Source organism: Fulmarus glacialis, unplaced genomic scaffold (genome assembly GCF_000690835.1).
Source record: "Fulmarus glacialis isolate BGI_N327 unplaced genomic scaffold, ASM69083v1 scaffold3012, whole genome shotgun sequence".
NCBI classification, from domain to species: Eukaryota; Metazoa; Chordata; class Aves; order Procellariiformes; family Procellariidae; genus Fulmarus; species Fulmarus glacialis.
The window spans coordinates 17,060-44,228 of NW_009199586.1; the positions used below are offsets into that span (position 1 = coordinate 17,060).

General features: G+C 39.7%; 1 protein-coding gene across 1 annotated transcript in view; it reads left to right on the forward strand.

Annotated features, from left to right (window-relative positions):
• The window catches only part of APBB1IP (amyloid beta (A4) precursor protein-binding, family B, member 1 interacting protein), a 52,409-nt gene that overhangs the window by 1,772 nt on the left and 23,468 nt on the right, over positions 1–27,169 (forward strand). The window contains exons 2-8 of the mRNA XM_009573293.1: positions 1,616–1,703; positions 3,541–3,833; positions 9,602–9,679; positions 12,504–12,663; positions 16,246–16,367; positions 24,573–24,647; positions 25,965–26,108. Of these exons, the coding sequence (XP_009571588.1) occupies positions 1,616–1,703; positions 3,541–3,833; positions 9,602–9,679; positions 12,504–12,663; positions 16,246–16,367; positions 24,573–24,647; positions 25,965–26,108 (960 nt within the window). The remainder of the gene's footprint in view (positions 1–1,615; positions 1,704–3,540; positions 3,834–9,601; positions 9,680–12,503; positions 12,664–16,245; positions 16,368–24,572; positions 24,648–25,964; positions 26,109–27,169) is intronic.

Below are 27,169 nucleotides of genomic sequence, written 5' to 3' on the forward strand. Positions count from 1 at the left end.
GCACTGTAAAACTATCTCATGTGCTTCATTTCTCCCTCTTCCCCTATTTATACCATGTCTATTTTCATGAGAGTGACTATTAACACAGAAACGGTGTTTAAAGTTATCACTGCTTTGGTTTCCAGCTCTGTATAACTTCAAAAGAAACCAACATGTCCTGGGTGGAAAATAGGTGAAAAGAGCTGCCAAGAAAAACATTTGCATTAATTTTCATAGAAAATGACTGTCAGTTTCAGGCAGCTCTAAGAAATACAAATGCCTCTGGTACAAATTGAGTATGAGCACCACTAGACAAATATCTCACAGGGATGTATGAACAAGGGTATAGCTTGTAGGATATATGAAGTAATCCTTCCATTCTGCACAGCATTGGTAAAACCTCAACAGGGAAACTGTGTCCAGTGTGAGCACTGCACTTTGAGGAGAAGGATGGTCGACTGGAGAAAATCCAGAGGAAGGCAATGGGAATGATGAGAAGGAAAAGAAACATGACCTATAAGAAAAGATTGCACGAGGTTGTTTAGTCTAGAGAAGAGGAGACTGATAACAATCTTAAAATACATAAAACGCAGCATCAGAGCAGGAAGAAGTACTTGGGTTCCTCATGTCCACGGCAAATAGGACAATAGGGAATGGTCTTCAGCTGCAGGAAAGGAAGTTTAGGATGAGCATCACAAGAAAGGTTGATGACAAGAATAGTGATCTCAATAGTGAAGCAGTGGAACAGATTGCCAGAGGTGATGATGGAATTTATCTAATAGGAAGCTTTTAAAATCAGGTTAGGTATACATTTTTCAGGTATGACCCAGGTATAACTGACCTGCCTTAGGACAGGTGCATGGTCTAGACAGACCCTTGAAATTCCTTCCAGTCTTGTCTACAGTGTTTGCTTATTAGAGCTATCACCTTCCTCACTGCGGAAGGGAGAATTTATCTTTTTCTATCTCCACTGCATGCACTTTTCCTAACTTGTGAAGCACTAGTTTCCTGCCTGCTTCCTAAATGACAAGGCACAAACTAGGAATTCTGTATTTAACTATGCAGATTTGCAGTTTACATTGCAAACAGCAGCATGTTTTGTTGTTTGTTGTGTTTGGGGTTTTTTTGCAAATAGCATGAGAAAGCAGCAGCTAGGTTACATTTATATTAGTAAATAAAGCACTCTGGAGCAAACCGCCCTGCATAGCTCAATTGTGTACACAGCTAAAGTCTTTCAACACCCCCCCTGCCCCCCTTCAAAAAAACCACCAAAACCTAAAAATCTGTCTGGCTTTATCCACTGTCTCTATTAGAAACAGCCCTAGCCTCTGCTGTTCCCCACACCAACCCCAGGTGTTGCCTGACAAGAGTTGCAGTTGGCATGGGTCAACATTGTATTGAGAAGCATGCAAACCATTAAACACTTGGCATGATTGTGAGACAGTGCTTGAACCCTTGTCCTGGCCCTGTTTAATTTACCAGTCTAGGCATAATCCCAGAAACTAGTGTGTGTCATTCTCTTCCTTGAAAAAGAATCAATTTCATTAGACAAATTCAGGTAATTGATTTACAAATGTTAATGTCTGTAATAGTAATTATGTCATCAGGTACCTGTTTTTTTCTTCTGCCTTAACAGAGTTTAGGAGTGGAGACTGTACAACCTCCATCCCCCAAAGTGGCCAGCAATGAATTTAGCTTTACAGTTGGTTTTAAAGATTTAAACGGTAAGTAGCTGAATGGGCTCTTTCATGCTTTTTATGCTTATTTAAAATACCTCACAGCAACAAATGAGAAGAAAAACTTCGAACACCCTTGATCAAAAAAAACCCACCAAAACCAAAAAAAACACTTTTGCTGGAAGGGGAGGTATATTTGTGTGTCTCCATTTAGGAAGCTTCAAAAGGGCCAAATTTTTTTTAAAGTGACATTGCTCAGTCTTATATAGGAATCAGACTTTTTAAAATATCTAAGTGTAGACAAAAACAAAAATGAGAAGTCCCCCAAATTCCTTTCTAAAATGCATCCTTTTTTATGTAAAGATTTAACTTAATAGAAGATGAAGTTCCTCAGTGTGAAGTCAGAGCTCCATAAGCATTTTGTCCAGTGGAAGTATCGGCTTCAACTGCTTCCACTTTACGTTGCTTATTCTCATTCTGGTTTGCACTGTCACTTTTGCATATACAGCTGCTTGATGAGGCTGTATGATGAACCAAATGAGGGAATTTATCCGAGTTCAAAAAAAAAGAATCCTCCCTTTGGTTTTGTTGGTTTTTTTTTTTCTTTTTACTGGGGGCTGGTTGTTTACATTTGCCTGAGTTGGTTTTAACCTGTGTTTTTGTCCCAGAATCAGTTCACTATTAAGCTGCCTAATGCCTTTACCAGCAAAGTGGATAGAGGTATGTAAATAGAGAGGATCATAAGGCAACTTTCCCACTGAAAAGAAAAGCTTATGAAAATACTCTATTAGCATAACAGGTAAAGCAGAGTAAACTGAGACAGTCTAGTGACATGTTCACACTTACGAACATGATGAGTCTGATGAATGATCTATTCTTTGTTGGACTATATTAGCATTTTTGAGTATCCAGTTCAGCGCTCTCCATCCCTTTCCAAAATCCCACTTAAAGCTTTCCTAATTTGTGATTTTTTTTTTTTTTTTAACTAGACTCTTCAAAGAGATTTAAACCACTGAATCTTTTGGTTCTTAAAGAACCCTTCTCTTCTAGAAAGCTAAATCATCCTACAGGATGTTATTCCATAGGATATCTTATACCATGGCTAGTTCAGACAACCAAAGAAGAAATTGCATATGAAGTTCCAGTATAGGATTTTATGTTATACTCTGACAGAGTTGAAGACAGAAAGCAAAAGCTATAATATTTCTATCTGGTTGATAAAATGCTTTTGAAAAGAGACTGTCTTGTTTTTTGCTTAAAGGATCCTCAGAACCCTGCATATTACATGAGGTATGTCACAGATGTTGATCACACAATTACTGATGTGCTACAAATGATACCATACATTTTCTTGTGTCTTAGAACTCTCTGATTCTGCTTCATGTTAATTTTAGAGTTGTAGCGTTGTATTAATATATGAAGATATTCTTGATCTAGGCCTCAGTTACACAGTTTGTTGTGTGCTATACCAAAACTTTCTAAGCATTTATGTATGTACTTAACTTAAGATAAGTAAATAGCCTAATGGGAGCTAATGAATTTCTTGCATCCATATCACTAAGCATGTGCCCAGAAACCTTGCTGGTTCAGGGCCAGGTTTCGTAATATCATAAGGGCCTGAGACTGTATCACTGAAAGTGGAGCTTCCTGTCCTGTTTAATTTGTATTCATAGAGTTCCTTGTACTCTGAACTTCAGTATGACTAGATTAATGGCTATTCCTAAAACACGTTTGTTTTCTTGAACCCATTTAAAATGTTGTTTCCTTTCCTATAGCCCTTACATCTTACAGTACCCATGCCTTCTGCAATTTAATCTCCACTGAACTGGAAACATAGTGTTTTGCATTGCACTCACTCTGACACATTTTGTGGTTTTCTTTACAGAATCCCTAAGTGCCCTAGAGGACAAAGACCTGGATGCTTTAATGGCTGATCTTGTAGCAGACATAAATGGTGTTGAACAGAGAACTTTACAAGCCCAGAAAACAACTTCTGGCAACCAGCAAAGTACAGTCACTCAGCCTTCAACAGGCTTGGATAGTGACATTTATTCTAAATCAAGTCCCTGTGTTACCATTACCGGACGGTTTGGGGATGACTTGCCCCCTCCACCTCCGGACCCTGATTTAGACCTTCCACCACCACCACCACCACCTCCTTCTGAGCCACTCACCCAGGTAAGCCTGGGTGGAACCTTGTTCTAAGCGTTCAATAGTTCTTGTAATTTTGCAAGTGGTATTTGGCATTGGAACAACAGTGCATATCCCAGGTAGAAACATCTTGGGAAGGTTCTGCAATGATGAAATATGCATGAACTGTGGAGTGAGAGTTTTCTGTTATTCTGTGGGCTCAGCAATTTCTGCCTGTTCCTTGATCTATTGCCCATTCCTTCACCTTTCTAATCATCATTTTGATAGCCCAAGGCAGGCATAAATCATTGCAAATGCTTTACTGTAACGGAAAACTTGTCACTGAATTTTTTTAATAAGCACTGATCAGTTAATACTTTCTCATAGAGAACTTGGCTTTGGCATCAATGCAAAGCGTGGCCAAAGATCCCACCATTTTGTGAAGATGTCACTGTGTTTGTTCATTGCAGTCTGTGCTATTGGTACTGATGAAACAGTTCTGTGGATGTTTCCCAGATCCATTCCTGGCCTAACTGATTTCTTGCAATAGGAAAAGCTGTTCAGTTGTGTAAAACTAGGCATTTGCTAGGAAACTGGGTGCAAGGCTGAGCACAAGAAGTACCTCTCCTAATCCCAACACAGAATCACTCTGCTCTTCTTGGTTTTGTCTTTGAAGGGAAGTAATGAAGACCATCTGCAATATGGGACAAATGCTCTTTGCTTAGGAAGTGCCAAAGGTATAAATAGTAGGTACTATTTATAAATTGGCTTACCTGTACACTAAAATTTTAGACTTATCACAACCTCCTCCATGTTTGTGTTTCTTGCAGAGCTGTTTTAACAACTGAAATCAAACATGGTATTTGTAGTAGAAGCATTAGAAGTTCATTTCTTTGACATGAGGTTGTGGAGAGGGAGATAATGTAAGAATTCTGCCCTTTCACAGCCCTATGGGGAGAGTACGTGCATTAGAAGAGTGATGCAGCCCAAAAAACATGTATCTGAAATCATGCAAGATCTAAAAGTATCTGCTTCAGTATTCATATGCATAGTAACTATGACGGAGAGAAGATGTTTACATTTAGGGAACGGAAAGATTTTAAAGAACGTGAAAAGTGCTCTGTCAGCCCATGTAGAATTGTACCGGTCAGTTTTGCTTAAAATCATGGGCAATTCATTGCAGTTTAAAAGTCCACACAAACTGAATATGAATCACCTCAACATCACTGCTGCCTCTGTGTTTAGCATCATACAGCAAACATATTTAGCAAAAAGAACAGAAAATTTGGTACGAAGAGGACCTTTCTGATTATACAAAAAGTGATTCACTGGATAAAGCTTCATTTGGTGCATAGGACCTTTCAGTGCTGTTTGAAGAGTGAAAGTTGTAAACATGTGGGAGGAACTTCGCCATTTTTCTGTATCTCAAAGATAATAGTTAACTTCCTGTCTTAAAGGAGTATCAACATTTGCAAAAACAGCAGTTAGACAGCTTCAGAAGCTGAAGTCTTTTATTTAACTAGTGTAATTGATATAGCAGAGATGCTATCAAAATAAGTTCTATCCATTGTCCTACAAACATGTCCCCATCTTGATTTAGACTTATGACCTTTAAGGAAGTACCAAGCTTCTAAATAGTCTGGTTTGGAAGCTGAGGAAGCATGGTCTGGAAGGGTAGCTGGAACTGGCTGAGATTGGCCAAACGGCCAGACTCAAGGGGTGGTAATCAATGGTTTGTTGGTGGTAACAAGTGGGATCAGCACTGGGGCTTGTATTCTTTAACGCTTTCATCTGTGACCTGAGTGATGACATAAGTAATCATCTGAAGATGCTTTTAATTAAGGGCACTGACTGACAAGTGCAGCGGGACCTTGAGAAATGTGAGGACTGGGCCAGCAAAACCCTCAGAAACGCAGCAACGTACAAGGTCCTGCACCTAGGGTGGAATAACCCCACGCATTTGTACAGTTTGGGAGGCAACAGGCTGAGCAGCAGCCCTGCTGAAAAGGGGATGGCATCCTGGTGGATGCCACATTGAATAAGAACCATTGAATAAGAACCATTGACTAAGAAAATGAGTGCAAGGTCATCTCAGTATGGGAGACTGGTCTGTGTTGGGAGGAGCATGGCCAGCAGACTGAGGAAGCCATTATTCCTTTCCCTTGGCACTGTTGAGGCCACACCTGGAATACTGCGCCATGTTCTGGATGTGGAGATACTGGAAAGTGTCCAGCAGGGAGCTACTGGGATGGCCAGGGGCATGGAGTGATCAGGAGCCAGCGAGGACAGGCTGAGGGAGGTGGGCTTGTTTAGTCTGACAGAGGAGGCTGGGGAATGATCTAATGACAACCTAAAAATACCTGAAGGGTAGCACAAAGCTGGTGGAGCCAAATTCTTCAATTGTAGTGTTAGGTCATATAACAAGGGGCAACAGTTACATGTTGTAGCTTTGTAGTTTCTGACAGGACATTAGAAAACCTTTTCCATTGCAGGCGGTGGTATAGCACTGGAACTGGTGACCCAGAGAGATCACAGATTCTCTTTCTTTGGAGGTTTTCCAAACTTTGCCAGGCAAAATCATGGCTGACCTGATCTAGTGTTGGTGACAGTCCTACTTTGGGCAGGGAGCCAGACTACAGCCCTCCAGACCTCTCTTCCAACCACCACTTTTATAACGTTGTGATCTAAAGCTCACTGAAATCAACAGTGCTGCACAGTTCTTTCCCTTGAGTCTTGTACTCAGCTAATTCTCTATTAGCTGGCATCCTACATTACCTGAGGGTCAAACAAGATTTCAGAATGAAAAGAAATCTTTTTTGGCTGGCTAAACACAACTGAAATTCTATGTACAAAAATGTAGCTGGAAGTCACTTCTGTCTCCCTCAATTAAAGTGTTCCTCTGAGATTGTGTGCTGAGTTAAATCTCTGGCAGTATTTTCTGGTCTCTTTCCAGAACAGGGAGAGGGCAAAGAAGGGTGGGAACAGGAGGTAGAGGCATTTCTAAGGAATCTGTCTGCAGTAGTTGATTTCCTCATTAAGACACTGGTTCTGCTTTCTCCCGCAGCCACTGCCTCATTTTCTGATACAGGTTGTATTCAAATACTGACGGCATACCCATTGTGTGGCTTACTGTCCACAAAATTGCCTGTAGGGCTATTACAGAAGTTGCAGTGTGAATGATGGAGGTAATAACCATTTAAAATTAATATGGAAAGAACTGATTTCAAATTAGTATTTAGTGTCTTGGTTAGTATTTGCTTTGACATGACATTTCTGCTCAGTAGAATGAAATGCAGCTGTAAATGGAATGTATTTTGTTTCATCAAAATCCATGTTCCTGTTAGCCAGGATTCTTGATAGGTGATTCTTGAGCCAGTCAAGGCTGATGTTTTGTTTAACACTTCTGGTTGTCTGTAGTCAAATAAGAATAGTATTAATTATTCCCAACGCACCTGTGATACTAAGGCTCTATTCTCTAACCTTTAAGCGTGCCAAAATTAAGAAGTACAGCCTTTCTTTTAGGGAAGCATAGAGCTGTCTCATAAGTTTCCATCGATTCTGACGTTTCTTTTTAAAACTGTCCTTAAGCTAAATAAGGCTTCTATATTTTCTATGACATTATCTGGATGACTTTTATGTGCTTCTGTTTGAAGATCCAGAAAATGTAGTGATAATACTGTAGTGGGAAAACAAATCTTCTAGCCTGTCAAAGCATTTCTTTAACAGTGCTAAAATTTTACATCTGATAGCTTATTTACTTTGCATCATTTCCTTTTTCTATATTAAGATGGACAAAGGTTCTGAAAACATGAAGGCTCTCAGGTCAGAACTCTGTTGCACAGATTTGTACAATGTGTGAACTCTGTTCAACACAGGTCACATGCAGGTGAAGCCTGAGTTATACCTGCCTAAAATTTTCAGCAGAAAGCCTGCCCGCACCACACTCAACCACTTCGGCTAAGATGCTTTTCGTGCTTCCTGCAGAGAGGTGTTTTGAGATGGTGAGGGGAGGGCCATAGTGTGAGAGGCTGTGTGCTCTTCCCTCTGTAGAACAGTCAGCCTTGCTGTGAAAGCCACTTTTGTCCAACAGCTGCTCTTCAACTACAGAAGCTACTTTTGGATTCTCAAAGTTAAGATCTCTGAGCTGTAGCAATGCAAATTTCCATAGCTGTGGAGAAAAAAAACCCATCATTTTTTAATTGATTGCCTGGTATTTATAGTGGAGAATTTGACAGCAGCAAACATGCTTGAAGCCATCTCTTTCAGGTTGCACACCTCACCTTGTATTTTTGACATCCTGAAGGATGCTAGTATCCAGGGGAAGCAGTGATAAAACAAAAGATGTTTAGCTCAGTGAGAGGGATGTCAGTCAGGAGTACTTTAGTTATGGCTGAACCTGCCTCAAAGCTTGGGATGAATAAGATAACCTTCTTAGCTCTTTTTTTGCTATGATTCTATGATATCTCTGTAAGAAGGAAGTGGTGGCAATGCTTAGTTAGGCCTAGTTTCTTGCAAGTGCATCTCCCGTGAGTTACAGCCATCCTGGGTTTCTCTTAGTCGGAAGACTACTAAAATTACGACTTTAGGGTAGAAAATGGAGGCTGAAGGTAACACAGAGAAAAATCTTGTGTGGAAGCAGGGCAAGAACTTTCTCCCACAGTCATTGACTGGAAGTTGGGTGTGCCTGTGAGTGGCACAAAATCCTACCCCTTTAAAACAAAGGAAACTGCGAAAGTGAGAGAGAGCAACAGGGACAGGAAAATTAGCAAAGGGGCAAGAAAGCAAAGACAAGACAGTTTTCAATAGGAGGAGTAGGGATTTAAAGTTGGAAAGAAACCAAACCCTCCAGTAGTACTAACAGTCCAAGGCAGCCCCAGGAAACACAGTTACTTGGTGTCCGAAATGTACTTTTCCAACTCTGTATGTGACTAGGGGAGACTACTGGGAGATATATGGCAAAAAAGAAACCGTCACAATCTATACACCAGTCACAGAGGCAATAGTAGGCACTGGCATCTGGTACGTGTACCTAAAACTCTCAGCAGCTGGGGATCCAGAGTCTTCTCGGATCACAAACCTCACTGATATTAAGAGAGAGGCATGATGTTGATACAGCTGCTTTGTGAAAGAAGAGCCAGGTGATACTGAGATTTTTAGGAATCTTACTGTGGCATTCAGCAAAAGCTGGAATGAACGTGAGTGCTCTATCTAACTGTGTCTGTGTTCGTATGAATAGGTCCATTACTAGAAAAAAAGCCATGATATCATCTAACTTAAGGAAGTGTTCCTCTCAGTAAGTATTTGTGCAGTAAGAGCTCATATGTGGCAAGTGAAAGAATTCAAGTAAATTAATGTACTTAATAGAAAGTGTAAAGTTGTAAGTGGTATAATTGCAAGCCAAGTTTTCACTAATATCCTAAAAACTCTAGTTCTCTTAACACTATTGAGAGGCAAGTTTTCTTCCAAGCGGCTACATCCACAGTGCTGTTTCATTCAGGCTAGATCTTCCTTCATTTTCTCTTTTGTATCAGCTGTAACCCATATGGAAACATAGAAGAGTCCAGTTTTCCATTGAGGAACAGATCATGTAAGAGCTGTATGACTGGGCAACAAAAGGAAGTGCTGGACTTGTAAATCAAAGCTTTGGCTGGAGGATAGTAGCTCAAGGAAGGCTGGGGATTCCCTGTAACTATGAAGTTTCCCATGACAAGCCTTATGTTCTGGATATAAATAACAAGAAACAACTCTTGTCAAGTAAACATAAATTGCTGGCCTTACTTAACAAGAAGTATACCAAATATCTTGTGTCTTTTCAGGAAGAACGAGAGGCACAGGCTAAAGCTGACAAGATTAAACTTGCGTTGGAGAAACTGAAGGAAGCCAAAGTTAAAAAGGTAAGCCTTAAAATAGTGAAATGCTACCATAAGAGCTACCAGCTAAGTATCTATTATCATTCTTCTCAATAATAAAGTTCTTACTAAAATTGCTAGGCTTTTTCATATGTTGTCTGTAACTTGAGACATCTAAAGATATTCTGTGGAGCTGTCTTGTCATCTGCCTGAAGAGAAGTCTCTGGGAGAATGCCATCTCTGAGGGACTTATTTTCAAGTGGACTTGGAAGGCTCTGCCTCTTTTTTTTCCAGTGTTGGGGCAAAGCCCACTGTTCTGATAGGTTGCTGTAGAGAAAGTGGAACGTATATAAAAATGTTGCTTACTTACGCTGTGCTGATTCCAGAAGTATTAAACTTTTTTTCTACAGTGGATGTGGATTTAACTAATCCCAATTAAATTAATGAGGGTCTTCTTGCTAAATCTTTTCACAGCACTGTAGTAATGTACAAGGATAATAGAAATTATTTTAGACCAACAAATTAGAAAGCTTCCAACCAGTGTCTGCACAGTGCTGCAGTGTGTCATGTAATTATGCCCACTCATCGTAAGCCAGCATTCCAGCTGAACTCGACAGAAGCTGCAGATGTTCAGTAACTCTGAAAAATGGATGTGAAGAAAAGACAGTCATGACCTTTCAGTCTTGCTCAAATAGGAGATGGGAAGTGCTGGAGATGAGGGCCAGCAGGGCTTCCAAGAAGAATTGAAGCTTCCAATAAATTTGGGAGTGTCCAGACTTGAGATGGTTCCCGCAGAACACTTTACGTTCATGTACAAATGCTACTTCTGAGAGAATGTGTTGGGAGGATTTCACCAATGTTGTCTTTGGAAAGCTCTATAACTAAACTTATAACTGCTCATTGGTCACCCTCTTTTCCTAGCAATGTGAGCAATTATCCTTTGGGAGGAAACATTTATTTTGAAGGCTTTTTTTTCCTTCACTTTTTTCCCATCCCGAATATTTGGAACCATAGGGTAGAAGTAAGGCTTAATCTTCTTGTGGCTATGTCACTATAATGAAATTACTATGTCATTCTTGAATTCTAAATTGACTAAATAATTGTCAAGAAAACTGGTCTTCTCTCTTTTACCGAAAGTGAAGGGCAGAAGCCAGGGAGGACGGTGAAAAGCAAGCTCACAGCCCTGGACTTCAGGAGAGCAGACTTTGGCTTCATCAAAAATCTGCTTGGAAGAGTCCTATGGGATAAGGCCCTGGAGGGAAAAGGGGCCCAAGAAAGCTGGTTAATATTCAAGGATCACCTCCTCCAAGCTCCAGAGAGTTTCATCCCACTGAATGAAGGCCCACGAAGATGATTAAGGAACTGGAACATCTTTCCTATGAGGAAAGGCTGAGGCAGCTGGGACTGCACAGTCTAGAGAAGAGAAGGCTCTGGGAGGATCTTGTCAATCTACAGAAATACCTGAAGGGAGGGTGCAAAGAGGATGGAGCCAGGCTCTTTTCAGTGGTGCCCAGTGACAGGACCAGAGGCAATGGGCACAAACTGAAACACAGGAGATTCTATCTGAACATCAGGAAACAGTTTGTCACAGTGAGGGTGACTGAGCACTGGCACAGTTTTCCCAGGGAGGTTGTGGAGTCTCCTTCCTTGGAGATACTCAAAAGCCGTCTGGACAGGGTCCTGGACAATGGGCTGCAGCAGGGGGTTTGACCAGCTGACCTCCAGAGGTGCCTTCCAATCTCAACCGTTCTGTGATTCTGTGAAGGTGGAAGCTGCATGCATGTTTCTGAGCAGTCAACTAAAACCAGACAAAAATAGCCTTTTTTCCCCAGACATGTTGCAGATTATGCATGTACAAGATTTCTTTTTCTCTATAATCTGCACTATGGCTCAGTTGCTTATTTTAGAGAGGAGGGTACTTACGAGGGTTGGAATCAAAGCAAGTTCACGTTTTTTGTTACATTTGCTTTTACTTTTCAGAGATAGTGTAGATTTTCTCTTGGGGATCATCATTCTCTGCTTCTACCTGATCTTTAACAGAGATTGTCTCTATAGTGCCCAAGCTTCTTATGCACACTTTTAAAAGTAAGGAGCTATTTAAACAAGACTGTATGGAGAAGTCCTCCCAACTCGCCAGTTTCCATGTACAGATCCTGTAAACAATTTTTCTTCTGTTTTCAGTACTAATGGAGCATTTTAAGTACTTTCCTTATAAAGCATTTGCGGTTCTTTATCACATTTTATGTACTTCAGCATTTTCTTGCCTTGTTCCTCTCTGAAAAAAAGCGCACACTGTTTCTCTTTTAACAAATAACTTCACAATATGAAGAAATAATGAGTGTCTTACGTTAATTTTGTCAATATAAGTAACTCATCAGTTTGCTTATTGATGGGTGTTGGACTACTGCCCATCTTAGTACAATCTGCTTTCAGGTTAGTCTGTTGGCATGGCGAGATTCTTCCATTCTTTTTTTCATTTAAAACTAAACTTTCCGCATTTCTAGCTTGCATTAAGGACACTTTGTCCTTTTGTATTTGCTTTCCTTATCGAGCATTTTCCTTAATTGCACATCTAGTAGATTTAAAGAAGAGATTAACTTCTGCTTTTTCTCCATAGCAATTTCACCTTTCCTGAAGTCATGCACAGGACAAGGTTCAATCTCCTTTTTTGAGAAAAGGTCTTTATTTTGGTGGCAATATAATGTGAAAGCTTCCAAGCTGTTTTATTCCGTCAGCTCACTGTGGGACAGGGTGCCTTTGAATCAGTAATAACCTTCAGCCTTAATCTTTCTTATCTGTGTTAGCAGATTCAGACTAGCCTTTTACTTGCTTCTGAAATTAACTGACTCTTCTGTGACTTTGTACTCAGCTTGTTGTCAAGGTGCACATGTACGATAACAGCACAAAGTCACTAATGGTGGATGAGCGTCAGGTGACACGGGATGTTTTAGACAATCTCTTTGAGAAAACCCATTGCGACTGCAACGTCGACTGGTGTCTGTATGAAATGTACCCAGAGCTGCAAATTGGTAAGTGGCGTAGTGACAGAGCATATAGCAAATAGATATAGTGCATCCTATGCTATTGGTAATCTTGAAAAGGTAATAACGTTTCTCCTGCCCATGTGTCCCACTGGTGTTGGAACATTTCAGTCTCTAAGCTGAGGGATCTGCAGGAATGTACTTGGGCCGTTCTTGCTGTAGAAGTGAGTCTTCCATTCGTCTGTGCTCTGAGCTGCAGAAGCCTCCTTGTCCACCACCATTTACATTATTCTATTTTACACAAAATGAAGGGGCCATGTGAATTTCACTATGGTTGTCAAGGCAGTGACAGACCCAAACACACCAGTACTCAACTCAACTCTTTGAAGAGAGGATGCAGTGCTGAAGTGCTGTCAGCAGGCTGTTACGTACTGGCCAAACAAATGTCATAATTAAACAAGACTGTCTGAGAAGCATTTCAGTCATTTCTAATGCTTTTCACTTGTGATAGTCGTTTTCTTAAGTGTAGTTTTGAACAGGATATTGCTCTCTGACGGGGCTGCAGCTCTGCTGGTGGTACCTTATGATTTAGGAAGTAACTAACCTGGCCTCCAGGTCCCTAGGAAACAGCTGTGCAAAACTTATGTATTGTTTGGTGCAACTTAATGAGTTTTGTTTCAAAAAGGCTTCAAGGCCTGATTGAGAATGGAGTATTCTCTGACTGTGAGTTATTTCAGAATCTTTTTATTGTCCAGGCTGCAAAGGTATTCACATCAAAAGGAAAAGGAAAATTGCTACAACTTTCTTCCAGGGTCGCAAAAGACCTAGAGAAATGGGAAATTGTCAAACAACCCTTAGCATTCTCAGTTTACAGACTCCTAGCAGAGATGTAAAAATGCACAATGGAAGTTAAATATCAATATTGCTCTTTAAAAGAGCCCCAGGAATAATCATCCTGCTAAACTAAAACAAAGAAGTGTAAAAATAGCTGGAAAAAGTGTGACTGCTCATGAGAAAGCAGATATTCATCTGCTTGTAAGAATGGCAGAGACATTAACTGCCAATCTGTTCTTTCTACTCCATTAAGATGATACATGAAGCAACATTGCTGCATTCTTTTGTACCTGCTTATCTTAACTAAGAAAAGATTGGAAATGTCATTAGGCCCTAGAAATGTCACAAATGTCACTTTGAATAATTTTGGAGTGTTTTCTTGTGTTGGACTGGTCTAGTGTGACTTGGACAAACATTTCTGAGTGTTAGGATGACAGTGTATAAACAGATTGTTTTCTGAATCTCCGGAATCCTTAGAAAGAATGTACTTGTGTTTCATTATAAACTGGATAGACATTTTGAATTCCCCATCACACAATTAAAACTGAAGGCATCAGGGAGATCATATGCTACAAACATTGAGGTTAATGTTTAGACTGGTTTTTTTTAAGTAAAAATTACTTGTGTTACTTTAGTCCCAGCTAATACTATGTGCTTTGGGTTAGGGTTAGGGTATTGGTATAGTAAGGAATTACTCTCATAATGAATAAAAACTATTTTAAAAGCCAGGACAGAAGAAGAGTAGGAAAGGAAATAAATCAGTAGTTGGTTCAGGAAAAAAGGAAAAGTCTATGAACTCCTGATGCAGAGGTCGATCACCAAGTCCAAATCAGCTGGGAATGGAACCTTTTTGTTTGCAGAAGGGAATTTTGGTATGGATGGAATGGTACATATTCTTTCTTCTGCTTCCAGTGCACAGCAACATGCGGTTAATTTTGTTCAAAATCAAAACAATGTGAACTATTCTTTATTCTTGTCAGTATACTTCTTGGCAGTTCTAGATAGCTCTGTTACTGTCAGCATGCTTAGAAGACAGACTTTCCTGCCCTTTCCCTTTCTGCCTGCTTTCCATGTTAGTATTCAAGAGAATAAAATTACATTTACTTTAAGAAGCAAATCTAGGCAGCAAATACTTGAGGCTGAACTGAAAGTCCAAACTAGTTTTGTATCAGAAGATCCTTGACAGAGTATCTTATATGTACTGTTGTTTTGAAAGACGATCATTGCAAACAAAATAAACTACAGTTTTAGATTAATTGCATGTTAAATATCACAAATAATCTCAGTAGTGAGATGGTGATATAAAACTGGGCTGTACATACCAGCATGTATTTTGCAATAAAGTGTAATGCCTTGTAATAGGCATCCAGATTTGACTTTTTTTTGGTAACAATAATTATAAAAAACCCCCTCCTGAGGTAAGATCATACCTTTTATGCAAGAAAAGCCTGGTACTGGAAATGAACAAACAAAAGTATATGTGGCAAAAATTGGTGTTAAATAACCAGTGTTACAACTTGAGAATTATTTTATGGCTAACCTGGACTATAAGATACTGTTTACCCTTCAAACTGTTACTTGCGTTTTATATAGTGCTTTATATTTCCAGTGCATTGCAGAAGTGTCAGTTGCTAAATGGAAAGTGTTACGTTGTTAAAAGTTACTGTGTACGTGTGAACTGGCCCTGAAGCTAATCTCATTTTATGAATTTAATTAATTCACAAAATTTAGTTTTGATGGGACATACTGAACCCTTGTCAGAAGTAACAAGAAGTGTTAAAGAAAGCCTACAAAATGTATGCTCTGTTATCTCCTCTTATACCAGGCCAATCTAGGCCATTGAAAGCTGTGATCACCACAGACCGCTGAAGTAGGAGTACAGCTGTTCCCAGGGAACTGCCAAAATCATACTGAAAATTGGAGCTGAGTGAATTCCCTGCTCCAATACTAAATTTGTAGTTTGCATCCTTCCAAAATTACCTGTCAAGTTATGCTCAATTCCTTTTCCTTCCAAAGGAGGTTTACGTGACTGTTCAGCTACTTTAGTAGCTGAAGTGCAGAAGAAGAGATCAGAGTTACCTAACCTCAGTATACCCTGTGGCTTTCCTGGGTGGAGGAACAGGGTGCAGATCAGCTCAGGAAGGGAGAGAACTGACACTAGGTCTCCCACATCTCTGGTGAGGTTTTTAACTACAGAGATGCTGGGTGAAACAGTCTATCTTCACATCAGTTCTCAGTCTGTCTTCCTATTTCCTCTGTTTTGCTATTTCTGTTTTTAAATACAGTTGCTTGAAAGAAAACATTTTCTTTTCAGTGCATAGAATTCTTACTGCTGACAAAAAGCAATTTTTCTTTCGTTCCAGTAAGTAAAAAGACTTTTTTTTTTCCAATTCAGTAGCCAAAGTGAATATATAACCCCCCAGTCATACTGCAAACCTTAAAAAACAAAAGCAAACAAAAGCAGAAAGCCATTGAGAGACATGGGTGTAATCATCTACTCCTAGTGGGTCACTGTTTCCATCCTTTGCAGTCTTCAGGAAACAGCACAGAGATGGAGGAGGAATCCAGGAGCATGCCAGAGCTACATAAGGTGTCTTCTGTGGCTGATTTGCCCTTCCACATGACACTATTTTCATGTGGTTTTGCTCCCTTCTGTGCAGTGGAAAAGAGTGCTGGGCTGTCCAGCTCTGAGCGAACATCAGATAATGATTACATTCTTACACAGGAACTTCTTCAGCCTCAGGAAAGGGGAGAGAGAGTTTTGAGTGTGTTACATTACCTTTTCTGTCTCTCCAGAAAGGTTTTTTGAAGACCATGAAAATGTTGTTGAAGTGTTATCAGACTGGACTCGAGACACTGAGAATAAGATTCTGTTTTTGGAAAAAAGTGAAAAATACGCTTTATTTAAAAATCCCCAGGTAAGCTAACATGGTATTTGGTTAAGAGTCTAAAATTATGTCATTTAGTCTGTATGCTGCCTATTGCATTATTAATTTGCTTTCAGCTCTGTCCGTTCGGAATTAGAGAAAGCAAAACTTGTACTTTCAACAAAAAAAAAAAACCCACACACACACCAGAATGTTGAATGCAAGAAGTTGAAAATTAGTGCTTTCTGTTCTTTTCTGATACTATTTTAAAGTCCCGTCTGCAGCGGTAAAAAATGAAGCATGTAGTTCTCCACTGGTACAAGCTGTTGCTTAGGCACAGCTCTCAGAACTGCGGTGAGATGGCACAGCTGTAAAAACCTGGCCTTTGTCATTACTACAGTTTCTCCACTATTTCTACTGATGAAAATCAACATTTCCTTGAAGATCCAGTTTTTGCCAGTTGTACGTGAAACTTCATAAAGAGTATGCTAAGTACTACAGAGAATTTAACTGGATTTCCTTTAGACTGGCGAGAAGAATTGGGGGAATAGTAACTTGTGCACACTCACTTTGTAGAAAGAGGGTCTGCACACTGAATTGCATCAAATTATTCAGGATAGGTGTATACACAAATGATTTATTTTTTTGTGATATGTGGTCAAAACTGTATTTACAAACACCCGAGCACATACAGTTGATGGATTCTGGGGCACTAGATCTTTTCCCCTTGTTAGCGGTCTGTTAGCTCACTGAGCATCTGGTTTGTTCCTGAGGGCAGCAAGAGAAAAATGAGCAATTCAGCATTGCCGAAAAAATGAGTCAAATATATAATTTGGCAGCAAATCTCACCAACCTGCTCATTAGGAAGTTTTTTTTTTTAGAATGAGCCACTGTTTCAAATAAAACCTGCAGAGAGGAAGTTTCCTTCATTGACATAACAAGTATCCACAGTTAGGGGAAGAAAACTTACCCTGCAGTGTACGTGGGTTGATGTTGATTTTTAATATGAAACAGCAAAACCAAGTTTGGAAGTAAAACATACATGATGGCTCAAGATGTCATACTTTCTAATGCACATAAACGTACCTAGCAGCAGAGGTTCGATTGTACATTTGACTTGTACACTAGTAGTGTTATCTGGGCGAGTGGCTTAGGGCAAGGTTGTGAACCTCCCGTAGGATGTAAATCTTTGATGAAGATTCTGGGCATTTTGCTTGCAATGAACTTTAGAAATAAACATTACCTAAACCAAAACCAGAATAAGAGTGTAGCTCTGTCCTCCCATCTCAGGACATGCTGAGCTTGATCTGGACATGTCTGCAGTCCTTGAGCTTCAGCCCCCCTGTGATAAGCTCTAAAATGAACAGCCTAAGGAAACTGGATCAGTTGCGGCTATCACACTATTGAAATATTTTGCCAGTAATAAAGTCTAACCATCTGTCAAGCTTAGTAAATTCAAACATTGTGAGACAGGCAGAATAGTACAGTCATATCAGCGGTTTGTCTTTTTGGCAGAAAATAATCAGTATTGTGCAGACAGAGCTCACGCTAGATAATGAAACATGGTAAAATACATGATCTAGAGTGGGTTCCTGAAAAGGTAAACCAAGTGGAAATGCTGAGTTGGTGGGGGGCAGGGTGCATGATTACCTAACTAACTACGTACGGAAATTATGGTGTAACCAATGGGAAACTGAAATCCAGTGCTCTGATACTGTATTCTCAGCATATTCAGCCTCTTCCTCCTAGCTCAGTCAAGGTTGCCTTGTAAACTCATTTTATGAGTACAGAAATTGCAGAATGCTTTTTTTGACACAGCCAGTAGTGGTAATGCAGCAGTAGTTGGATTCCTTGTTGGTCTTATTTAGTGCTTATTCTGTCGGAGGTTGTCTGTGGAGATCTCACAGTTTTGTAACTTGCAGATATTTTTCTGGAAGAAAAGAGGCGAATTTCAAAGGTGGCCAGGTGCCTACAATTTATTCTTAGACAAATTAGTAATACAAAATTTTCATTACAGAGGTTTAAAGCAATTAAATGCTTTAAAAAAGATATTATATTTTATTATATAGGTGTCCAGATGCATTGCTAAAACAAGTGGACCTCTGGAGAAGGTCTGTGCCAATATTCATTGTTTCTTTCTGTGAACTAGTTATATACCTGGTATAGACTAAACAACAATCAATTAAATTTCATTTTCTAAGAAGGAACTGAGGTTTTGAAATGCAGGATTTATTCTCTATGTCTGTGCTAGCAACGTACTGCTCAGCTAATTTTTAAAGTATTTGGAATACATTTTAGGAAAAGCATCTGCAAAATCCTCAGGTGTCCCCCTCTTCATGAAGACAGGCACGCTTTTGACCTTTCCTCAGCGTGATATAATTTACCCTGCAGGTAACTCACAGTAAAAGACCGTTCCATGAATGGCATCGGTGACTCATCTACAGAGATGGAGTGTTACAAGTCTATGACTAAAGAGTGAAACAAAAATACATATTGGTACATGTGCAAATAAAGAAAACCTTTATAACATAGAAAGGTGATGCTTTGTCATGCGGCTGAGTGATGCTGTGCTTGACTCTTGAAAGGAAAGGTTGTCAGGTCTCAACACCTCTTTTCAAAAAGCTCAAAGAGTAATTCCCAGCTAAAAGAGACTCTAAAAAAAGGAAAAATGTAGGAAATGCTTTTGCTTCATTTAAACAGGGTTATTTGTAAGAGGCAGCTGAATCTAATCTCCTGACTGTAAATGCTGGTCATGCTCTTAGGACACTATATTTGATTTTTGCTTACATGGATTTTGATTTCCTGTGTTTCTCTCTTGCTGATACAAGCAGACAGGTGATTCAAACAGTGCAGGTGACACTGCATGCATGTGGGGTTTTTTGTTTTTTATTATTATTTTTGGAGAGTATTTATGAAAATTAATGAAAATCTGTACAGTGAGTACTTTATGCTTCTGCTCCCTCATATGTAAGCCAAAAGCAAGAGCTATATCCTCTAATGGCGAACCCATACACTGCATTGACATTTTATTTCTTCCGAAAAGCAAGAGTACTAAACAGTGTGAGAAGGAGGTGGAGTAAGAATTTGTAATGTCTTTCATAACAGGACAGCTATAGTGAGTTTCATGCTTGAATATTTATTTTGAAGTCAATTAAATTGGGCTAGTATCTACCAGGTGATACTTTTGTTTTTCACCACTTCGGCCACCTTCATGAGTCAAGGTTTTTCTTTGTCTCCACTGTTACCCAGTGAAGGAAACATAAAAGGGTGGCAGGGAACCTGATTATTTGGTGTGCTGTCAAATGCACAAAGAAACAGAAGTGAGAAAAGGGAAGTGTTTTTCACTGTACTTCCACTGTTTAGTAATCTTAATTTCTGTCTCTGATAGTGTATCTCAGACCATGGTATAGTTTCAAGTTGAAGATGCTAGTTCAATAAATATTTTTCTTTTTCTGCCTTGGAACTGTAACACAGAAACAGTCTTTACACATTTGAACCATTTTGCAGGTGACTTTTAATCAGCCTATTAAGTGCTTTCCTGTTAGCTGCATCCTAGCTTATGTACATCTTTCATTTGTTCCCCCTTCTTTGATGATGAAGACCATCATCCTCAAGGCATGAGAAGTCAGCTGTAGTGATTTCTTCAAACATTATAAAATTAAGTAAACAGAGTTCAAAATAATTTTGGGGGGCTTCAAAAGAGCTTTGCCTTCAGCTTCATTTATTTATTTACATTTGTGATCTTCAGAGCAATTATAGGTATCTTCTAATATTTTTAATGGGCATTTTTTTAGGGAACACATCATGATACAGGTTGCAGATATGACTGCGTTCTGTTTCATCTTTTCTGCACAAACCGTGCTGCATTCAGTACGCAGTTGCAATGGGCTGAAATGGGATGTGAGCTGGCCAGTTCTTGCCTCATTCCGGGTGCAGTTTAGATGAGCCATAAACAGGCAGCTCATGGCACAAAGAAGATAGTCATGAGTATATAGCAGCCTTGTTTGCTGCACGCTGTCTGACCTGTGCTGTTGCGGACCTTGAAGATCTTCTGGAAAAACAGTTTCAATAGCTTGAAAGCAAAAATACAACCAAAGTGGAAGGGGAAGCAGAGGGAGGATGCTGCCTTGAACACCTATTTTTTGCTATGTACTGACAAGTAGCTGCTGCATTCCAGCTTGGATGGGGCTGTGTATGAAGAAAGATGAAAGGTACGAGAGAGGTGCTGTTTCACTTAGGAAATTATTTTTTACGAATATAGAGACATGGAATACCAATCAGAGAGTTTGGCAGTGCAGTAGTTAAGGCCACTGTTTCTACCATGATCCAAATTTTGTTTGCTTACACCAGAGATGTTCTTTGAAACTATTGAAAACATGTTCTGTCTTCCACTCTTTGAGGGTTATACAGTGGAGAGAGATACAGCCTGAATTTTTTTACCTGCATTTCCACACAAAAGGAGATGGCTGTATCCCTAAGCGGAAAGGTTGTATGCATAGACTACTGGTACTTTACAGTACAAAGCACAAAATTAACTTAAGCTGGCTATAAAATCTTTACAGGATTTTCTTTCGTGCATATGGAATTTCCTGCTAATGTAAAGCCATAGATGGGTCATCAGCTAGTTTTGCCACTGTCCTGCATAAGCACAGGGGGAAATTCTGGCATAATGTCTCTTAAGGATGTCATACCTGGCTAGCAGTACATGTCAAAACTGCTACTGTAGCTCTGCATTAGTCTGAGGCAGAATGGCATGGGAGAGCAACTGGTTTTATGTCAGCTTCAGCTGGTCTGGGGTGTAGGCACAGGGAGTAATTCAGCAAAAACACTCAACTGCTCATCTCTGCAGCAAATAGCCCAAACAGTGCAAACAAAGCAAACCCAATGACAAAGTGTGCCAGCATACTTTGTTTTGTTTGTTAAAATAACCTGTTATGTTTGCTTTCTTATGTTATCAGCCCAAGAGGATGAATCCATCCTTTTAAGTAAGCTCAGCTCTCTATCAAGAGAAAGACATTGTCTTTTGAACATAAAAAATATTTAATTCTCAAATCCATAGACACGTGCAGAGAGCTGCCCTGTAGCCACATCTTGTCCCATTAATGACCTGACATCCCAAACCAAACATGCGTTTCCCGGTGGTGTGCTCAGACAGGAAAGAGCTTGCCTTTTATCATGACCTTTGACTACTGGACTTGGAATGACCTCTTGTGGACACATGTGGTTTGCCTCCTATAGGATGAATGATTCTGATCAAAAATAGGAGACCACACAGTGATAAAACAAGTACAGTGTACAGTCTGCTCCCCAGGTTTTTAGCCACTGACAAATAATAAGTACCATGTACTTCCAGGTTTCAGGGCAGAGACATAAAGGAGGTAATCAGTAATAAATGAAATGAGCGTTGACAGGTGAAAGATGACAGTGTACATCTGTGTAACATTGGTTTAGGTGACAGACCCCTGTTTCCCTAATGAAAAAGCTGCGTTGTTAGAGATCCAGCATGGATATCATTACAGACTTTCTCTCTTTACCATTGATTATGTCAGTACAGGGTGGTCTGTGTTTCTACTAAATAAATGCCAGATGTCTGAATGTGAATCACTTGTAATCAGAGGAGCTTTGTTTTATTATTATCAGTGCACTGAAGGCTGACTGAGCCAGATGAATGCTCTCCTCACTGGTAGTAAAGCTGATGAGCCAAGCGTTGTTGAGACAGTGCTAAGGCGTACTTACCTTGATAAATCTTCATTGTGTATTTTAGGGGTTGTACTATGTCTTTTTAATGATCTATAGAAGAAGGCTTAAAGCTTGCATGTCCCTCTACTTTCCAAATCCATCCCAAAGTCTGGAGGCCCAACCTAGCCTAACAGTTCCCGCTGAGGTTTCTCTTCATACCTTCAGTGCAAAAGTGGGTGTGCCAACATCAAGCCATCAAGTGCTCCCTGTCAAGAAGAGCTGTTGCGCATGTACTTCGACTTGGCTGCAGCTGCTCAGAACAGTATTTTTTTTTCCAGTGGGATGAGTGGAGCATTGTCACTCAGTCAAACCTATAGTTTTGGACTGCATAGGCAGTCATCGCTGTATGGGTTGTACTGAGAACACACTTCTAAGCGGGTTTTGTTTTGAGCTGGTTTGGGTTTTTTCCCGCTATGAATACTGTCTTCAGATGTAGTCACGAAGCTGTGGTCCTTAGCGTTTGCTTACCTTCATCCATGGACTAAAAATGTGCCCAGGCAGTCTGGAGCCAGCTACGTGCTGCTGCATATCCTAGAGAACAACATTGCTGTATTTCCTAATATAACTGTCTATTGTACTGAATGTTCAACTTTCTTTTCTTATGTTCATACTACAGACGTGGCATCAGCATAGGCCAAATTGCAGGTGGCTGTGTTTCTGATGTCCCCTGTCTGATTTAATATGAACTTTTAAGAAAGCAGTTTTTAAAGAACTGTTTTTGAGATCATCCACACCTCTTCCCCTTCCTCTCCTGGTGCCCCTCCAAAAACCGTCTGCTATGAGGCTTGCATTCTGGCAGACATCTGTTCAGAGCACTGCTTGAAAAAGAAGATGTGGTTGTGTGGAAGAGCTGGGTTTCACTTCAGATAAACCTCGCTGCTGTAAACATGGTATGCTGGCAGGGCAGATTTGCTGCTTGTTTGTTTCTTTCTTACACTGTAGCAACAGCATGTCCCTTCATTTACACACTTCTCATTTGTCTTTTGGTAATGTTTGCATTTGTGTTGCAGTTTAGTCGTTGTGGAGTTCTAGGCATGTGAATATGTTGCCACATTCTCATAGTCTTGAGACATGAAAAAATGGAGAGAGATGAAAAGTCAGATAAACTCTTAATTTTCTTTCTACAGAATTGCTGAAGAATTACAGAATTAGGAGTAATTTTTAAGTAGATAGCTTTCAAAATTTGTTGGGTTTTTACAGTTTTGTCTATTTCCTAGACAATGGTGTGTGTTTGTTTTATGCCCTTTGTTCTGCAAGCTTAGCTTTTTGACTAATTCCAGGGAAATCAGTAAAACTGTCCAATGCATCAGGTATTTTGCAAAACCAAGCTCCTCTTCTACATGTACTTTTGTTCAGAAAATGATAAAACATGAGAACTTTGAGTGTTATCATTCTAGCCTCAAGCCCATGGATCCAAATGCTACTTGATGCATGGCATAGCTCCATGATCTACTTGCTTCCTTCACGCCCAGCTGCCTTACTGTCTGCGGGCGATGGGCTCTGCTATCTGGCCATGCTTGCTGCTGAGCAAAGCCACTGCACATGCTCTAGCACACAAGTCCTAGCATGCTCCTGAGCTACCTTCCCACTGCCTGAATTTACACCTATGTCCAAGTGCTGTCCTTTTGTCCATCTGTACAATGCAGATGGATGCAAAATTGTTTTTGCTGTTTAACAGTGGGTGAATTTATTTTTACTGGTAATTGTATGCACGAGGCACTGTGCTTCCTTGTTTGGAGGGGCAGACAGGCACTGGGTCTTCTGAGGGTGGTTGCAGCTTCACAGCCCTCTGTCACAGAAGTGAAGGGTCATTTCAAAGTATAGGCTTTTGTTTCACTAGGCTGGAGCACATGTGCCAAGATATCATTGTGATAATTTCTTCTGACTTCTTCTAGATTTTTAATACCTTCTTCATTGCAGAAAAATACTTTGCAGAGCATGAGCAGGGGTTTAAAAGTAGAAAGTAGTAACTTTGAATAAATGCTTTGGCATATAAGCACTTTTATTAAAAATTAAGAGCTGAGTTGTATCCAGAGTGCCAGATATGAAGCATACAAATTACCAAATTGAGTTGTTAGGAAAAAGGCTTTCTAGCCTTTTGATACTGCATTGTATTCATCATATATCAGTATGCAATAAAATGTTACGTTCTCTACCGCCTGTAATAATGTAGGAAGCGGTGAAAATTGGAGTGATAAAATCAAACCCATTGATCCAGAAAACCAGCCAAAACCATAAGCCAATGTTTTTAAACTTTTGGGAGGCTGTATGTACATAGGCAAAAGTAATTTTGTATTACTTTTGAATTATATTCAAAATAAAGAATTAAAACTCATGAGCAGGCAGCTGTGATTAAAGTATTCTATAGAAGAGTCCATAAGCATCTGCCTCTTGCATCTGCTGGCTTGGGTACTCAATATTGAAAGACTGAGTAACTATCGAATGGGTTTGTAGTAATCTAGTTACTTGTATTGCTGTCTTTATAATGAACATCAATTTCTTTTGTGTCTTAATCAGAATTTCTACCTGGCAAACAAAGGGAAGAATGAAAGCAAAGAAATGAATGATAAAAACAAAGAGGCTTTACTGGAGGTAAGCCAGCTTTCTAGGTTGATGATGCAAATGTCACCAAAACTCTGCCACCATCTGCATCTGCTCTGCAACGACAGCGTTTAGTTCTTTGTGGGCAAATGTGTAACAACAGGAAGTTCTGTAATGGTTGGTGTCTTTCTTCTAATATGTGGATTTTCCTCTGCATCTGCTGCTCACCATTAAAAATGCAGATTGTATGCCCTATTAGAGAAATTAAATGATGGAGAATTATTTTGTTGTTATAGACCCCAATGCCATGAAACGTTTTTACTTAGTGTTTCTATGAAAAGTAATGCCATGATAAAAATAAAAGCAGTGTTATACAAATATGAATAACAGAAACAGCTGTGCCACACCCTTAGGCCAGCCCTTGTGAGTTTATATTGTTAGTAAGGTTGATCAGTAGCAAACAATTATCTTTTGTGTTAGAAGTAGATGTACTTCTCACTAACTCAAATTATTAGCTGTGCTACAACAGAAAAAAAACGTTTGCACTTTTCCAGAAAGTCTGTTTAGCCTCTTGCCTTTCCTGATATGTTTGAGAAAGAAAAATCCAGAGCTATATGAAAGAGAAGATTATCACAGTTGTCCTGGCAAGCATTTTGACTTTGGTAAAAGTTCACAAAGGAAATGCTGTTCCCAGGTGACTGAGGATTCCCATTTCAAAATTATTGCATCTCATGAAGGCACCAGATGTCAACCAGCAGAAGTCCTGGTAAATTCTAAATGAAAACAGTAGATGATAAGTGCGTTGGCATTAAAAATTACCCAACAGTAGGTCCTTCAAGCAAACAATGAAGTGTATTTGTTTAAACAGTGTTGTAAATGCTAGTATGTATTTCAAAGTGAAAGCAGAGATTGGGGGGGATTTTTTTCTTTAGCTGTTTTTAGAGCTCTAAGCAGTCTCTAAAGATTCTCTTTACAGAAGTATTTCTCTACAGAACCTATAGATAGCAATAGAGAAAAAACAACAGCAGCAGTACCAACCATTCTGTTTTATTGCCTTCACTGAGCGCATCTATGTCTAGTTAAAATCTTTTGTAGGTTTTTGCTTGACCCTTCAGAGAATGGAGGTTTTGTGAGCCTTCTTTTCCAGCGTGAGCACCCAACTTGCACTGCCAAGTTACCACATTAGCTTGGAAAAGTTTCCTTTGCCTGTCTAAGGTGTTCATCTCCCTGGTAACTGCATTCCCCATGTTCATATGTTCACTGTCACAGGAAATGTCTTTATTTTTCAAGGGAGCATTTTTCTGCTATTTATTAATAGGGTTGTGCTTAAATCAATTTATTTTGTGTATTATTATTCTTGTTGCACAGGAAAGCTTCTGTGGGACATCTGTCATTGTGCCAGAGCTTGAAGGGGCCCTTTATTTAAAAGAAGACGGAAAAAAGTCCTGGAAGAGGCGTTATTTTCTTCTACGAGCTTCTGGAATTTATTATGTACCCAAAGGAAAAACCAAGGTCAGGAAGCCAAATAATCCTTTTAGCAATAAAACAATTCATGGAGGTGAAAGTGAAGAACTCCCAAGGTGACATTTTAAGAGCACTGTCTGGTGCATCTGAGAGGGTTGGGGTTTTTTTGATTTAACTTTGACTACACCACTTGTGCAAATATGAGAATGTAGTCACTGAATTCTGTCATATTTCTCTCCTTTTGATTTCTATGGATAGATAAAAGCATTAATGAAATAGCACTCCTCCGGAAGTCAGTAGGGGAAAGAAAAACAGCACAGCACCTTTCAGCTGGTGTTATGCTGCCAAAATGCTTCACTGTTATACGGGTTCCCTGTGGAAGAATATTTTAAAAGTTCTCAAGTAAACTAATTTCTTATCACAAATAAGGTGGAATTTTGCTTTGTTTGATACTGACTTTCTGCACAAGTAACCAGCATACAGAAATGCTATACATTTTTTCCTACAGTCATCTTTACCTAGAGAATGCGTTGTGCCTTTTAAGGCTTTTTAAGACTGCCCTTTGTGTAGAAAGAAGTGAGACAGAAACATCCACCTGACCGAATCAAACGTACTGACATGTAGTATTGCAAAATATTTAACGAGTCTGAATTGCCAGCACTGGAGAGGCAAAGGGGTCCTGGACACATTGCACATAAGGGCAGCTGGCTTCTCATTTCCACAGTGATAAGGTAGAATGATGACTTCATATTTGAAAATTCTGGTGCTTTACTGTTATGATTCGTGCTGTGAAACTTAACTGTTCTTCTATTCCCTGACTAAATTACAAAGGAAAAAAAAAAATGGATAGCTTGTAAAGGAAAGCCGTGCTGCTCTTCCAGTGACCTGTGTTTATAAACAAATCTCAGTGAAACACAGACCTAGGTTACCTTGCTGCTTTCACAGCAATTTATTTTGACTTGACCTGACTCTGGGATAACGGCTTTCAGTCCTCAAATCATGTTGCACACACACAACATCCTATCAATTAGGAGCTAGAATGCTATTTGGAAGGCACTTAAGGTGGAAAGAGTATAAGAATAGTCAAATGAAAAGTCCATCTTTGACAT